Source organism: Brachycentrus maculatus, unplaced genomic scaffold (genome assembly GCF_059751285.1).
Source record: "Brachycentrus maculatus isolate JH-2025_06_01 unplaced genomic scaffold, ASM5975128v1 h1tg000093l, whole genome shotgun sequence".
Lineage (NCBI taxonomy): Eukaryota > Metazoa > Arthropoda > Insecta > Trichoptera > Brachycentridae > Brachycentrus > Brachycentrus maculatus.
Window position 1 is genome coordinate 14,637 of NW_028280847.1, and position 17,826 is coordinate 32,462.

The 17,826-nt window shown below is 31.1% G+C and overlaps 2 protein-coding genes across 2 annotated transcripts in view; both read right to left on the reverse strand.

Annotated features, from left to right (window-relative positions):
• Positions 1-206: 206 nt before the first annotated feature.
• LOC148310464 (very long chain fatty acid elongase 1-like) lies at positions 207-5,935 on the reverse strand. The gene is made up of 6 exons (XM_088258380.1): positions 5,774-5,935; positions 3,557-3,747; positions 2,954-3,091; positions 2,463-2,568; positions 1,966-2,102; positions 207-702 (listed from the first exon to the last, which is right to left on the reverse strand). Exons 1-6 carry the CDS (start codon positions 5,832-5,834, stop codon positions 370-372), a joined length of 966 nt encoding a protein of 321 aa, XP_088114506.1. The 5' UTR covers positions 5,835-5,935; the 3' UTR covers positions 207-369.
• A 1,880-nt stretch (positions 5,936-7,815) lies between these two features.
• The window catches only part of LOC148310465 (very long chain fatty acid elongase AAEL008004-like), a 28,393-nt gene continuing 18,382 nt past the window's right edge, over positions 7,816-17,826 (reverse strand). Inside the window, exons 3-7 of the mRNA XM_088258381.1 lie at positions 13,153-13,343; positions 11,840-11,920; positions 9,676-9,838; positions 8,977-9,113; positions 7,816-8,254 (exon numbers count right to left, since the gene is read on the reverse strand). Of these exons, the coding sequence (XP_088114507.1) occupies positions 7,934-8,254; positions 8,977-9,113; positions 9,676-9,838; positions 11,840-11,920; positions 13,153-13,343 (893 nt within the window). The 3' untranslated portion in view covers positions 7,816-7,933. The remainder of the gene's footprint in view (positions 8,255-8,976; positions 9,114-9,675; positions 9,839-11,839; positions 11,921-13,152; positions 13,344-17,826) is intronic.

A 17,826-nucleotide genomic window follows, 5' to 3' on the forward strand; every position in this document is an offset into this window, starting at 1 on the left:
TAAAGCTTATTAAATTGAGCCCCACATTCGCTTTCTTATTTGATTTTCACTTGCATATTGCTTATTTGTCTTTTTATATATTTTTCCATTTATTTCAAAGACTGGTCACTTGTAGGTAGGTACCATGATAACAGTGTGATAGCTACATAATAATTAACTATAAATAATTAATAAATTAAAAGGGTTTTTCGAAAAAATAAACACTATTTATGATTTCTATTTTTTAATCTATATTAAAAAATTTATATATAGTTTACAAGTAATGTTAACACAATATTAAAATTCAAGGTTTCAAGGCAGTATTTTGAAAATACCACTTGTTTTATTAAGCTTTTACAAAAACAAAGGCATAAATTAAAAAGTATATAATTAAAAACCTTTTAATTTTTTATTATTGGTTCCAAATATCCCATCAATGTTCATTTTGTCTAACGTAGATATTTCTGCTTTCTGTAAATGAATCTCCGAATCTTTTAATGGAGATTTTCCGTTGCTCGCTGCGTTGCTCGTCCCGTCGCCCGGTCCGTTTTCTGCCACTTCCGGCTTCGACTTCTTCATGTACGCTTTCCTGTAGAAGTCCCCGAACAGGAGCATCATGAATAGATTCTGCGGGACCACCACCGCTGCGACCCACCGGGGGTACTGGCAGTCCGGAGTAATTACCAGCAAAGAAAAATGGACGACCAGCAAGAAGAATTGAACCTGAAAACCATACACATAAAAATATAAATAAAATAATAAAACCCTTATCCGCACCCCAATGGTGCATAGGGCACTGCGTTATATAAACGCAGTGTTATCTTGATCGTTTACACATGAATCAGAATCACATGATCAGCCCTCCGCTTCAGGTACCAGTCCAAAGTAATATTGAATATATGTAACAGTGAAAAATCACTTATATTTATTTTACCCCCCTTGGGAATCGAACCCGGGACCTCCAGAACGGTAGCCGAGCGTGCTGACCATTACTGTACGGAGGCGGACATAAAAATATAGGATCCAAAAATAATAGACCGGAAGTTTTGTTACGCAATACCGCGAAGTTTGTTTTACTGTGAAAAAATATTCGTATTGAGGTGTTGAGATTCATTTACTTCGCTCGTTGATATAAACACTTAAAATCCTACGTTTATTATATAAGTTCAGTTAATGAATTTCAATTTAAATTGGCATTTACCACTTTTTTAAATCTATTGTAACACGTGTTTACTTGCATTCCGCATCATTAAAGACCGTACTATGGAAATGATGCGGAATTCACCGAAACACGTGTCACAATAGATTTTAATGAATAGTAGTATTGAACAAGTAAAATTTAAATTAAAAATGGATAGATATTACCAAAAAGTGATTCCAAATCAAATAATTATAAAGTTTTTTTTTAAAAAATACTGAATTAGATTGAAAAAACAACAAATACTGGATTACAAAAAAGTCCAAACTTATTATTTTACAGATGAAATTCAAAATACGAAACAAAGTAAACAAAAAAACATTACAAAAAATAATGGAAATATTCATAGACAATAAATATATGAAATGAAATTATAATATATTTCTTCTTCTTCAAACCCTTATCCACACCCTAATGGTGCTTAGGGCACTGCATCATACTAACCCAGTTTTATCTTAATCGTTAATACATGAAGGAAAGGTGATCAGCCCTCCGCTTCAGGTACCAGTCCAGAGTAATATTGAATAAATGTAATAGTGAAAAAACAACTCTATTTATTTGACCCCCCCACCTGAAGATCGAACCCCCAGATTGATAGCCGAGCGTGCTGACCATTACACTACTAAAATTATACAAAAGTCATATTTATTCCCAATGAGTAATTTATATTTTTCATTATGTTTACATGTACAAAATAAACATATTATTTCATTTATATTAGATTTCTTGACTGTTGTAATTATATCGAGGGGTGCGTTGTAATAATTTTATTCAAAAAATATACTTACAATTTGAAGTTGAGTAATATGCTTCTTCCACCATATAGAATTCTTGTACTTGTCATCCAAGAGTGTCATAAAGTAGTAAGCGTACATTACAACATGCACTATGGAATTGATGACACCGAGTGATGTTCCATGTCCACCTGCGATTGCAATTGACATAATTAAAATTTGGTTTGTTTTACAATGTAGGTACCACTATTTTTTGGACCAATTCCTCGTTCTTTCTTGAATTTATGGGGTTTTTTGTAAAATCCCATTTCGAATTTTAAGATATCCTCGCGAGTCGCTTGGGGAGAATTTCTCTCTCTCGATATTTAGGTAACTCGCCCATTAATACGGCTCTGTTCACTGCGATGAGGTTTTGATAACATATCGGGTTTTTGTGTACCGGTATTTTGAACGGTTAAACATTCCGTTCAAAAATTATGTAAATGTAAGTCATAAGTAGCTGATTTACCTGGAGTACGTGAGATTAAGTGAAAACAAAACCAAAGGAATACCTGGTAAATACTTGACTGCACTCCACGCCAGAACAACCATTCCAGTGTGATGGTAGACGTGAAGAAATGTTATCTGATTGTTTTTCTTGCGGAATACAAAGAATACCTAAAAAATATATTTAAACGAGAAATTAATTATCTCGAGTTAAGTCAAGGAACCAAATCTAGCATATACCCTATTTCACCCCCATTTCAAATCATGTCAAGTATAATCTGAACAAACTCCTAACAATATTTTTCCAAAAGAGCATTGGTAATTCTTGTCTTTCATACATGTTAGACGGATATAGGCGAAATTAGTAAAGGAGCTCAGGGTGTAGGACATAACCCTTATATGGGAAATAAAATGAAGGAGAAATAGAAGGTAGAAAATGTTTTTAAAAAAACAGCAAAAGCCTGGTAACTTAAGATTATATTCCCGTACTCGTACAAGCTTGTGGAAATTCGTCCCTTAAGGAAAAATCATATTTATAATAATGTGTTTAATTTACCGTATCCAATAGGTCAGTTAACTTTATCACCAAGTAGAGATACACAATTCTGGCTATGTCAGTTGCTCGTTTACTGTTGGAGAAGTCGATCGGTTCACATATAAGTTTGTATTGCCCATACCACGCTAATCGGAACCCCTAAAAAAACGATTACATTTGTTAAGATTATGGTTCATACTAAATACATATTAATTAATTATACCACACCATTTCCCACCTAAATAATTCAAGAGTCTTAGAGAGTAAAATCGGTCCATTTGGATCTACGAAACTAAAATATTTATATAAGTACGTGATAGAAACACAATTATTTCTGCGATTTAACTTAGTCGTATTATGTTTTGACGATAATTTCTTCATTGAACTAATTTTCAAAGAAATTCTTCTCTATGAATGGTTACTTTCTCAGATTTTTTAAAAATATCTTTAAATAAAAGGCGTTTCTTTATAAAGCCTTGAAATTAAAGCAATAAGTAGATAACAAATTTTTCAACAATTTTTATTTTTCTCAAAATGAAAGGAATAAATATTTACATATTTAAGTGAATACTTATTCAATATCTGTTACATCTGTCGTTAAAAGTATTAATTAAAAATACTTACCTCAAAAACTGTAAATGCACAAACGATTATTTGTCCCGCATTGAATATCAACATAACAGTTTGAAGTTTAAAAGGTTCCCTATACAGCATGAGTTTAGGTCCGAGGTTGTTCACAAAATACAAATATGATGCAAGAATTAGGAATAGTAGCATTGGAGATTGCATAAGTGGCCATGATGCTGTTCTTGGATCTGTAAGCAAGATGCAAGAATTATAGAGCTGAAGATAATGCAAGGAATCATCTAACCAGAAATGACTATTCTAGCTAAATACCACATTTCACATTATCTTCCTATAAGACCACTGTGCGTTATTGTAACTCGACAGAAAACCTTCCCTGGTTATCTTTTCTGGGACAGCCTTTAGACTTAGACAATTTTACGTTATTATTGTTTGGTTACTGTATTAAGGTCGTACGATCCTTATGGTAATAATAGCAAAATATTATAAAATTGTATTTAATTCCCATCTCCTACAAGATACAGGAGATTTTTATGCAGATTCTTGTGCATTACTAATAAGACTGATTGTACTAAAATATTTAGTCTTATTTATAATCGCCAATTTTTTCGTGAAATTCAACTCTACACGCATTATACAATCAGAAATAAACTTATGTAAATAAATGTCACAAGTTCAATATGTACACGCTTTTAAACTCAATTGTCAGTGTACTAGAATAATAGGCACTGAAAAAAACCTATGAAACGTATTTTTATAATGTACTTTCTACCTAACTTCTGGTAACAATGGAATATTTGTAGCCTAAATATTTGACTAAAAATAATATTTTTTTGTAAAATATAACTGGGTTACAGGATGCACAGTCATACTAAACATGATTATTGGTTATTGCAAACACGTCACATTTTTTGATTTAAGGTAGCAATAGGGTTTGCCAGCAAATATACAAAAAAGATATACAAGTTCAGGCCGGCACTATACAAAAATACTTATTTTATTTAGCAGCATCTATGTTTTAATTAGAGTTTAGCCTTATTTAGGTATGTTTAAACCAGTTATTTTATGGGTACGCTCTAAACATATATAATATTTTATATATGTTTAGAGTGTATACTTATACGTTTATGATTTATTTTGAATTCCGGTCAATTCTAACTGTACTTATTTCTCCATTGGAGGAAGGGGAAAGGGAAAAGGGAAGACTTCTAGCCCAACAAAGTTATTATTAAAACTATTCGTATAAAAAAAATGACCTGAAAGGACTAAATTTTGTAGGTCTTTTGGTGAACATGATAGCTTTTTTAGGGCAATTTTAGTTGACCAACTACGGTTAGTCTTTAGTATTAATATTAATTGGCCCTTCGAGTCTCTGATATATTTTTTGTTTATATATTATGTATTTTGTAAAATTATTGAGTAAAGTCAGCAGCAGGCACCTCGGTGGTTAGAGCGCAACGTGCAGCACAGCCAAGGGATAACTGAAGAAGAGTCATTGCTTCCGCAAGAGTCACAACCTTTAGTAATGAGGAATAAGACGGAGAAGAAGAAAATTCTTGCCTTTTTTCTATGTATAATATTTAAACTTTTTTTAAGAAGTATATGAGTTTTTTTGCGTTCGGATATTCAAAAAATTAATTTAAAATATTTTTAGGGGCGTACATCCCATAAAAGCAGAAAAACAGTGCCTACCCTACCTTACTAAGTAGTGCCTAATTTACCTTATAACCATCATCTACAACCTATCCTAATTAAAAACACTTGCCACTAAATAATTGTATTTATATCCTCGTGCAGTTACAATAATAAATTGTATTTTACTTACGTTAGTAATAAATTTAAAATTTTCAAATGTTGTATCTCAGGACAGTTAAAAAAACAGTGAGGAAAAAATTTGCGTTCATCTAAAACTTCGCGTTTAATGGAGGTAATAAAATTTCTTATCAATTGGGTGTCCCGTTTTGAAATCTACAGGAAAAAAATATGAAAACACTCTCCTTATCATTCAGCATTCACTTTGTGTAATACTACTTAAAAGTGAACGATGAATGGAAAGGTCAGTGTTTTATATCCAGACCACCAAGTTAACAATGCTTTTAACTTACAAAATAAAATAATATTATTTTGACATTTAATTTATGAAATAAATTAACTGTAAAACCTGATTCGATACTCTTGTTAAGGATTTAAACATTACTTAATTTAATTCCAATGAATAAATAAAATATTTAAATAATAAATAAAACAGTAACCTACCGCTCCAATCATAATTCAGTAGATTATAAAGATCGTACATCTTTCGCAATAACAACGCCATCTTTTAAATATATAGTCACATCAAATTATCCACCTTTTACTGCGACGACCAGCCACTTCCTTGTGATGCGACCACTTGTAATGGCCTAAGTTCACAACTGCGTCGTCAGAACCGCCAAAAAAAATCACAATGTATCGAAATTCAATCACACTTTTCACAATGCCCTTTCCGTGTTGAATACATAATAAATTATGGCATACATATTCATAAATCGGTAGAAGCGCATGGCTTAACCTTTGAAGAAAGTAGAATGATAATGTATGCATACTGCTAGTTTTTTTCGTAAACGACTTGCTATTGCTTGCGCCATGATATAATATATAACAAACACATACCCAAGTACATTATTTTTTGACATCTCAACATCTAAGAAGAAAAAAATGGAAATCTGGGCACTTACAGGGCTTATGACCGTCATAGGCTGGTTTAAGTGATCACTCAAAATTTTCTCTCTCTTTCAAGTGTACACGTGTAATATACACCAATTCTACCCATGATTGACAACCACGCTATTCAAATTCTTGGAACATCTAGATATATTGATTAACCGCCCTACACATACGAACGTACGTGATACGCGCGGTTTTTCTTCGCCATTCTGCGCTTACCCGTATGACATACGGGTACAAGAAAAGATATCTGTTCCAAAAATATTTAGTGCGTACCGGATACACTGGAAAATTTTGTCAGGTTTCATTCTTGACAATATTTTGTGACAACAAACGTTGTGATTTTTTAGCTTGTTTACAAAAAAAATATGCCTGAAAATAACCCGAAGGAAGGGTGGTTAAACTCTAAACACAGTCTTTGAATTCAATAGACGTTGCGAGAGATATGGAATAACACGGAATTTAACCGTCCGGCACGTCAGTAAGCGTTTTAAAACGATGATTGGCTTGGATTGGCTTGTGCTTTTGTGCATCTTTCTTCGGATCGGTGCATGACGGACGATCTCTCGATCGAACGGTAAAAGCTCTTGATCGAACGGTAAAATTCCGGGTAGTGGACAAGCACCCTTAGTGTCGCATTGTCATCGAACGCATATTTATCACATAGAAAAACGACTAACTTATTTACTAACAAAACAAAAGCAAAACAAATTTATTTTTTTAAACTAAGGCTTAAGTTAAAAGGTAAATTAAGCTTAAAAAACAAAAACAAAAAAAGTTTTTTTGTAAAGCTGGTAAAAACGTAATCAGCAGCTAGAACAGCGCTAGTCAAATATTGATTATCAATAAACCCGAAACCCGACTACGACAAAACACGGTTGCTGGTCAAATAAAATTCATGTGGAAAAAATTACATAATAGTTGTTATTTTATTATATAAAATGCAGTTACACTAAGAAATGTCAGTACGAAACTTAAATTAATTATCAAGATTAAAAAGTTAATACATTTACGATTCTATCCAGTGCCTATGCACCAGAACCAGTTAAGGATCAGAATAAGAAGGGGACATACCGTGTATTTCACTTTTTTTTATACCATTCGACGTTCCTTCTCAATTCCCCTACTTTTATGTTCATGATACTTTTTTATGATATTTGTTTTTACCAACCAAAAATATAATACATATCATTCATACTTTTCATCGTTTGTTTTAAAACAGTGATAATATAAGAAAATATCCGTTAAAAATGACTTATTTTGTTGAAGGTAATTTGCAATTATCTACTTAAAAAAATACTTCAATATGTTAGTAAATGTACAAATCTCTAGACTTTAAATATATACATGGAAACTGAGACGAATATACACTATAACACACACCTTTAATATTTCGGTCTTGCTTTATATTCTACTGATTCCAAGTCATCGTTTAAATCTTCCTTGAAATTAAAAGTCAATAGCAGATTCATCACGATTTTTTCTTAGTCTTCTATTGGCGGACTTTTAAATCTTACATTCAACCAAGATTTTGTATTACATTAAATTTTAACAGTGCAAGTGGCGAAAGGTTAAAAATAAATAAAACATAATTAAAATAACCTATAATTTATTTACAAAAACAGCTTGGAACATATCATTATCAAACATATCATTAATGCATTAAATTTTATAAATACCCTTTTAAAACTAAATAAATCTAAAATATAACTATTGAACTTTCGACTTTTCATAAACCTTGTTCTGCGACTGAAGCAAACCTTCTACAGAGTTAGTCATGTCCTTTGAATATTTGCCATTTGTCATGAACGCTGTTTCCTGTATCGGTCCAGAGATAGTCTCCATTTTAGCTTTGTTCTCAGCTAATCTCCGCTGAGCCGCTTCCTTCTTGTATGTCTTGATGTAAAATGACCCGAATAAATAAATGAAAAGCGAAGCGTTGATCGTAAGGAGAACGGCAATTATTTTTGGATAGTTACAGTTTCTGGGAAGAAGCTGGACGTTGTGGACGAAAATGATCACAAACTGAACCTGAAATCAAAACCACTTTGTTGTATAATTGGATAAAAATAAAATTTTATACAATTCACAAATTTTTTACACATTGTTTTGTATTGGGATGTTCACACATCCATCTTCTTTCATAAATAATGATTTCATCTCAAGTTGCGACACCTATAGTATATATTGATATATGTATTATCCGTAGTGTGAATAATTTAGTGTCTGATGGAATAAATAGTATGAAGAAGAAAAAAGTATCTTAAGATTAGGCTTGATGAATAAATGAAAGGAAATTTGTCACTCATTTCTAACTTTTTCTCTTTGTGTATTTGTATCATCGCTAAAATAACTAAACTAACGAATTTACCGAATTTACCGATTGACCTAATGTATAAAATTGAGTACCTACACTATTTGCAATCTACGAGAAGTGCTTATCGGAAATTATTACGTGGTCATTGCATAAATGTAAGTCCATAAGTCCAGTGTAAAATATTATAATTTTATGCAGTATTTTTCTTAGGAAAATATTTCCAAAGAGATTTTTTTTAATAAATGAAATGAATTATTTAACACAAAAAAATATGTTTGAATTTTTTTCCATGTAATTAAATTATTATAAATTAATGTTATTTACTTTTGTTCTTATCTTGATGAGTTAAATGCTAAAACACCTTTCAACTCAGTCATTGTACAAATATTTGATACGACTGAAATTAAAAAAAAAAAAATGAAATAATGTTATTTACCAGTTGTAATCTTGTGACATATTTTTTCCACCAGAGAAGCTTCTGATACTGGGGTCCAAGTCCAGCAAGAAGATAATAAGTGTACATTATTATATGGATGAAGGCGTTAATAACCCCTAGGAGAGTTGCATGTCCACCTGAAATTTAAACAAAAATTTAATAGTGTTTAAAAAACATTATTCAATATGTAATGGTGGCATTCTTAAGGTTTAGGAGATCACGTAATAATGAAAAAAAGGTTCTGTGAAACAGGAGAGACTCGAACATTGTTTTCTCCAGGAATTATCATTTTGCTATCGTAATTTTTACGATAGTTTAGTATTCTAGGGGTAATTCTTTTTTCCTTTTCCTAAGACGTTAAGCTAGAATGATCAAAATAATGCATTTATCGTAAAAACGCATTTGTTGAGGGGTTTACCTGATAGAACCTTTGAAAGAAACTTATATGCAGTAAATTTGTACACCGTATAACATTTAAAGTCGGCAGTTATAATTTAGCTTACGTTATAACATTATAATGGTTTACTAACTCAAATGGTGATTCACAACAATCGCAAAAACTGTTTTTTGCTATAGCGTTTGTCGCGTTATCAGGTATCAAGAGGTTAAGAACGAAGTCCACTTGCCTATCTAATATTTTTTGGTACACTATAAAAAGTGCAGTACATAAAGTCTATAAATTATGACTTGCAAAAATACCTGGCAGGAATTTGACTCCGATCCACGCGCACACAGGCATGATGGTGTGATGGTAGACGTGGAGGAATGAAATTTGGTTGTTCTTTTTCCGTAAAACGAAGAAAACTGTGTCGAGAAGTTCAACTATCTTGGCGAAGAAGTACCACCATACAGCCGAAGCCATCTGAAAAACATTTTCCCATAACGTGAAAAATGGTTTTTATATTAAATGTTAAAATCAAACACCGATTTTTACAGTCTACTAAATTGTATTTTATTGTTAAAAATACACAAAAATAAAATAAAAATTGACAATTGTTTCGCCTTGTTTTGGCATTTTTACTAATGACATAAGTTAACTGTAATTTAATTAAATATAGTTTTAATTTAGTAAACTATAAAATCAGTGCTTGATTTTAACATTTAATATATAATTTAAAACGGAGTTCGATAAATTAAATACCAAACCTTTAAATGAAAAATGGTCTCCATTAAACCCATTCCTATATATTATATAATAAAGCAATGGCAAAAACGTGTATTTTTAATCAATGAATGATGAATTTAATAAGTCTACAGATACGGGAAAACAATTGGTCTAAGTTTAATATTTTCACGACAATTTATCAAGGTTTTATATATTTACAAGTCAACTATAAACAATTGTAATACAGCAAATTACGAGTATATTTTTATAATTTATAACACTTATTTTATTCGTCCCATAACCATTTCCCGATAAATATGTAAGAATGTAAATGTTTTTTTTTAATTATTGAGAGTATATTGTATTAAAATATATTGAAATAGATTTTTTAGATATACGTAACCAGGTCTAAATGTTTAATGGGAAAATACTATGGCTTAACTTAAAAAAATATTCAACAATAATGTCATCATTAAGTTTATATTTTTGAATTAATACACTCCTTGTAACGTTAAGTTTATATTGCTGTGACCTAGTAAAAAAAATAGGAAAATTTACATTTACATAGCCCTAAACCGCTGACCTCACACTTACCTTGTAATTTTTTTCTGAAATAAGTTCAATTTTAATTTATTCATTCAATTAACGGTACTTTTTTGATAAATATTTTTTATGTTGCTTGTATGTCATGAGTCATGCAATCATGCATGACGTGGCCAAATGATACGACCTATTTAGAAAGGCTATGACAGACCTATTTAGACAGACTATGACAGGCGGCGTGCCTTAGTTGGGTAGACGCTCGATTGCGAAACTGGCGTCGCGGGTTCGATTCGTTAATTGTAAAATAAATTCAAGAAAATTTTATTTTCCATTGGTCTGGGTGTTTGTGATGTGTTTTTCACATTCACCTTCTCTATACTTACTATTCTACCTGCAGACAAGTCTCCAAAAGTAGAAGCTTTGCGGGTTATTCTTTTTTTTAAATCGTTTCTTCTCAACTCCACGATCCATTTTTAATATCTCCTGTATAAATAATCTCGTTATTCAATGAATTTATGAACATTGTGTATTACACCCAAAAGTTTATTTGACCATATGCAGTACAGTTTAATTTGAACACCAGAAAAATATTAAATAGAATAAATCAAGATTTCAACAAAAGCTTTATTTTTTGACAATACAAACATACATTTATAAAATTCATCTGCCACCATTTCGCTCACTCCTTTCAACAACGTCTTATATCAAAAAACTAGATTTTTCAGGAGGTCGTTTTTAAAGTTTAAGAATACAATGAAACGTATTAAAAATAAATATCAAGGCACTTTTTGAACTTTTTACTGTGCAACAAATATTTTTAGCAAAAACCTGTAGGTTTTTTCACCATTTGAAAAATATTTGGTATATTTAAAAAAATAATTGAACAATACCTTTTCTTCAAAATGCAAAAACAAACTTTCTGTCCTGTAGCGGGTAAATATAATGTTAAAAATATGCCGCTTTTGCTGGGATACAGTACATTTTCTAGGCATTTCGAAAACATGCACAACTGAAAATTGTCGATTTTTGATATATGACGATGTCGAAAGGAGTGAGCGATATGGTATATAAGTAAAAAATATAGATATCACCGTAAATTTATTTATTGATATGAGGATATATCAATTAGTTCAATTGCCTCTGCGACGATCGATTTGTCGGATTGATGATTGATATTACCTTGTAAAAGTAAAGCGAAATCATTAGCTATCTTACCCTTTTCGCATTTGGACTGTTGCTATAATCTACTGGTTGACAAGTGAAGCTGTACTCTGTCAGCCATCCTGCCATCAATCCCTGGAATCATTTTTCAAAATATCATTTTACAACACTTCTTTATGTTCAATTCTTGACACTGCAGATATTAACGACTGCTTTTTATAATAAATAAATTGAATTTTGTCTACAGTATTTTGAGTGTGTCCAAATACTTGTACATAAAATCTGGATTATCTCCAATTATAGGAGTTATTTTCATATTATTTTTTGACATCTCACACTGGCGTTTTTCATGTATGTGATTATAATCCAGGATTCGGATCTCACATACTAATAATAGAGTTTCTGCTCAATAAAAAAGCTTCTTTTCATCTCACGAAGTTCTAATGATTCAAGAACAACGCTTCGAAATTGGTGCATATACATATAGAACTTCCAAGAATTTGAGTTGTGTGGTTGTCAATAATGGGTATAATTAGTGAACGTTACACGTGTGTAAAGTGATTACTTAAACCAGCCTATGACGGTCGTCAGCCCCGCAAATGGTCCGTTTCCATATTTTTCATCATCTTTGATGAGATGTCAAAAAATAATATGAAATTTGTGTATTACATGTATTATTTTGTGTATTAAATGTTATTATTTGTGTCTATTAAAAATACCAAAGGTTTTGTTTGTACATTAAAATGATTCATTAAATGAAGATTTTTTTGTATTATTCTTATTTCCTTTTTCGATTCCTTACCAATATTCATAAATGTTGAAAATAAATACTGAAAATTTTCTTTTAAAGAATTTTCTTGCGATTTCGTCTACAAATGTTATAAAAAGAAGTTTAAAAAAGAAATCATTTAAGTAATTATTTAGACCTAATAATCTTCTTAAAAGGGAAAGCCTATATACAATAGTTTTCTATTATTTAAGGTGTTACCCGTAACTATGAAAATAAGATAAATATCTAAAAAGCCACCTTTTTTATTGGAATAAAATTAAAACAGAGCAACAACTGTTGCTCTGTTTTAATTTTTATGTCTGACGAAGAGAAGATGAAAAAATTTTATATTCTAGATATTATTAATATTTTAAGCATTTACTTTGTGGTTAGTCATTTTTACTTATTTATTTTTTTACAAAAATGTTAATAATATTAGTATATAATTACTCACCGAGATTTTTATGTCTGACGAAGAGACGGGTACGTCTCGAAACCGGTAGACATAAAAATCTCGGTGAGTGGTTATAATCTAATATTTTTAACATTTTTGTAAAAAAATAAATAAGTAGAAAAAATATTTTCTGTGTTTTGTTACCTCATACATAAGGTATCCGCTGAAGAGCACTTGGACAGCATTGTAGATGATCATCACGTACTTGAGGTCATACGGCTTCTTATCCTTCATGTACCTCGGGCCCACCGACACGGAGAAGTACACATAGCTGATGAGAACGGTGACAAGGGGAGCTGGCCCCGACATCATCCACCAATTCTCCGTTCGGGGGTCTGAAAAATAATACTACTATTAGCAGTGAAAAATAATACTAATAGAAATCTTTACTGAATAAAATAACAAGTATGCAGTTTTTTTCCACATTCATTTTATTTGACCAGCAACTGGATTTCGTCATAACCGACATCATCAGACTGGTGACATCAGTCTCACACCAAATTAATGATGTCAGTTACGACAAACCCGGTTGCTGGTCAAATAAAATTCATGAAAAAAAAACAACACAGTTTTTATTTTAATCTATAAAATGGAGTTCCACTAAGAAATATCAGTACAAAAATTAAATCTTTACTGATTTCACATGTTGAAAACACCGATTATTTTGTGATTTTGATATTTATTTGTTTGCTAATAAATTAAAACAAAACAAGTCATAAATACACCATTAGAAACATAAAAATTATTATTCCAATTCATAAATCAAAGTGAATTATGATTGATACCATCTATCGGAAATTAATCCAACCTTTTAGGTAACTTACTTTGTGTACAAGTGTACTTTGAACCAACAACAAAATAATCAAACTTTTTTTCAAGCCTATTTAACCTTTTTGCTTTTTGCTTTGCACAAAACTGAATGAAAAGTTTTAGTAACAAACACGGATTATCGGTACACGCAGAACTGAAAGCAGATTTCAAAATTAAATCATTACTTTTAGGCATGTGCCAAATTATGTTATTTAACTTAAATTAAATAAAACTAAATATTGACCTTAAATTATCAACATAAAATTTTCTCTGGGCTCGCTATCAATGAATTTAACCACCATATATTTGCCTTCATGATTATCATTTCTTGATTGTTTTTTCAAATTTATAAATTTACTCTTTCATATGAAAAGCTGCTATTAAAGTATGTGTAACTAACTACTAATGACTAAAGACTAACTACTTTGATTTTTTCACCGTTTCCTGATAAAGACATCAATAAACATTGAAGCTAAGAATGTTATTTTGAATTCCCTAGGACCGTATGTTCAATATTTAAGGTTTCAATACATACAAATATATTTTTTTTTAAATTACATAATATATTTTTACACCACGTTTTCATACAAATTCTGTTTGATTCATAAAGATCTGTTTGGTCATTATGTAGTTGTTTCAGAATATAATGTGTTGTAAAACCAATTGTTTGAAACAAAACCCAGCTCTTATAATATACTTCAATTAATGTTTGTGTTTGAATGTTTTAAGAGACGCAAAAAATATTTTACTGTGTAATGTAGTCAATTTTAAGATATTAAAATTGTAATGATCATTATTGTAGCACTAAAAAAATAAATTATAATACTTATAATTCTAATATACTTCCTGGGCACAAGTCTTTGTTTCTAATTTTATATTTATATCATTTTAGCAAAAGCATTTTTTTAAATAAAATAAAATGGTGTGTAATTGATATTTATGAATTTTGTTTAAACTAAATATTAACAGTCTTCATTTTTTTATGAAACATTTTGATAAGAACTTTTAATAAAACATCCTTCTTGCTGGGACTAGTCCCGGGATCCGGGATCGATTTTTGATAATTTCGAAATTGATTGCATTCTTTATTTTTTGCATATTTATTCTGAATTTTGTGCAATGGCTTTGTTTACTTGGTCATTTTACAGTGTTGCGTGAAGCGTCGACCGATCGACACCGATATTTACCCGTTTCCTAGTGGCCGCGACCCATTATTACACAATCGGCCCAGAGCATCATTGTATCTTATTGATATATCGCTCATTTTCAATGATTTTCCTTTGCTCTAACATATAAAAAAAGGACATATGAAAACAATTTTCTTTTAAGTCCCTTGGGTTGACATCAGCTGCCTTTCCTAGGTATACATTGTACAGTATACTCTGTAATTTTGTTCTGCAACTGTCCTCTCCTCCAATATCTCGGTATTCTGAATGATGCAGTCTCAAAAAAGGTCAAAGTGCAGCTTTATGTCTCAGACCAGGGGTCTCCGAACTACTGCCCGCGGGCCTAATTCGGCCCACCAGTGTCATCAATCCGGCCCGCGACAGCTAATGACCAGTGTCATCAATCAGACCCGCGACAGCTAATGAATGTCTTATTGTTGATGCGATAAGTTAGATAACAAACACAAAATGAAAAAAAAAATAAAAACTCATTTTTTATTTAATTACTTAGGATAATACGCAGAAAAATTAATTTAAGCTTAGGAACTAACAAATAATTTAATAATAGTGGAATACAACAGAACTTTCACGAACTAACGAGGTTTTTCGCGAAAACGTACTCTAGCGCCATCTGTTAGAGATGGATAGATGGTACGACCTCTTCTTAATTCCGAGTGTAACCACCAGATTTCGTCAAGTGTCGCATTCGTAACAACACAATAGAATACAATATTAATTGAACCAGCAAATTTAGCAAGTGTACGAGTATGCTCGCTCAGGACGCGTACTCGGCGACGAGTCTAGAAATTATAGATAATATCAGGAAAATTGAAACGGTTACGACTTTTGGAATTTATTAGAGTAATGAGTATGGCCCTAAGGCTAGAAAGTTTGGACACCCCTATCTTAAAATATACGTCTTTCTTAAAGAGTCATGAGTCGATATATAAACAAAAGTTCTTTACGTAAAGGTGCCTAACCATAAAGGGTAATTGATGTTTTATGAATTTATTTTCAATATTAACTATTGTTGTTTTAAGAATATCAACTATTTCCAAGTTTAACTAACAGCATGCTATAAAAACAAGCAAAGAATATTACTTTTAGGTTTTCGATGACATTGGATAATTTGGTGATTCGCAGTAAAACCGCAATTGTAATGACGAGGTTTGAAGTCTTACCCACGATTGAGTCATTATGTTGTGCAAATTATAATCTGCAGTTCAAGAGGACCCTTAGATCGAGGACAAGGTCGACGACTGTAATCTGAGCTTCGACGAAAATACAATTAAAGTGAATGGGCTTCTTTCTTGATGTTAATGTTTTGATTTTACATTTGCTAATGTCAACGAAGATTTTGTTTTCCTTGTAATATTTAGAAAGGCGGTTCAAAGCTTTGGAAGGTAAACTTAAGGGGAGTCTTAATTTAATCCCACGTTTTTATATCATCTGCGTAGAGTATGTAGTCAGCATTAACTAAAGCAGACACCGATATCATTGAGACATGCGATGTATTTTAAACAAAAAATAGTTTCAAGTGAAATCTTTGATGAAATCCCTATCTGATCTTTATTTTATCGGACTAGAAGGAGTCAATATTTGTGATATATTGGTCAAATAAGTTCTCAAGCCTAAACAATAAGCCTCTTTAAATGCCCACTTTTCTTTTTTTTTAATGTGATGTGATCTACAAAGATAAACGCTTTCTCGATGTCGATATATACGATATACAATCCAACTATTTTTTATTTATTGGCAAAGCACCCAAAATTGAGTGATAAATATATATCGACTATAATACGAGTATATGGCCATTTTCTTTGATACAAGATTATTTTGATAAATGAGTCAATGTTTGTCGTAGTTGACTAGCCTTTTGAAAACGTGTTGAATAACTAGAGTAACTCTATGCTATGATATAATATAATACGCACATTTTTATGGTTCCTGTAAGCGAGAGATGACGAGTTCATGTCTGGATTGATTGAATTGTAAACTGAACACTTTCTCAAAGCAATCACTGAAACCGTTACCAATATAGTATATTATCAATGCTAAGCGATTACTTGATTTGTTCCTTTTAGATTTTATGTGAGTCCATCTTTTTTGAGGATTGGAATAAGTACATTTTTAACGGTGATATATGTGCAAGAACGCATTGGTTAAATACTCGATGTTGACTTGCTTTAAACGAGAAAAATTTATCATAGACGTTATTATTGTTTCCATCGAGCAAATGCTTTGGATTTTTCTTGGATAATCCTTATTAAGGATCGACCGATCTATACGGCTTACTTTTTGTTCATTTTACCTGGATTATGATGGGGACTGATTACTGCTTGAGATCAAATTAATTCGTTGTTTACAGATTTTTTTACAATTATTTACATATTGATAAATATATTTTCAGGAAAAATATATTTGTCAGGACGAATAAATTCAGTCGGTTGATTATTGAAAGAGTAGAATATTTTATCTTTGTGAGTAAGTAAATAGATATTTCAAGTGCCTTTAGGTATATACGTATCTATTTTACATGATTTTCTTGATTCAATGCGGGTATTATTAATGATTTTCCGCAACCACGTGCAGAAACATCAATGCTTCACACATTAAGACCTTTTACATCATCGTGATATTACTTATTTGTCATAGAATACGTAACGCGTGCATTACAGTGCGTAATAAAACAAGTAAGTTATTTAAGATACTTTAAGTTATATATATTTTTTTAATTAATCGATAAAAGAAGGTTAATTTATCAATATGAACATGAAAGAGTTTGTTACAGACAAGAGATTTTCACACATTTTCCCAAAGAAAATATTTCATCAAGGAAAAA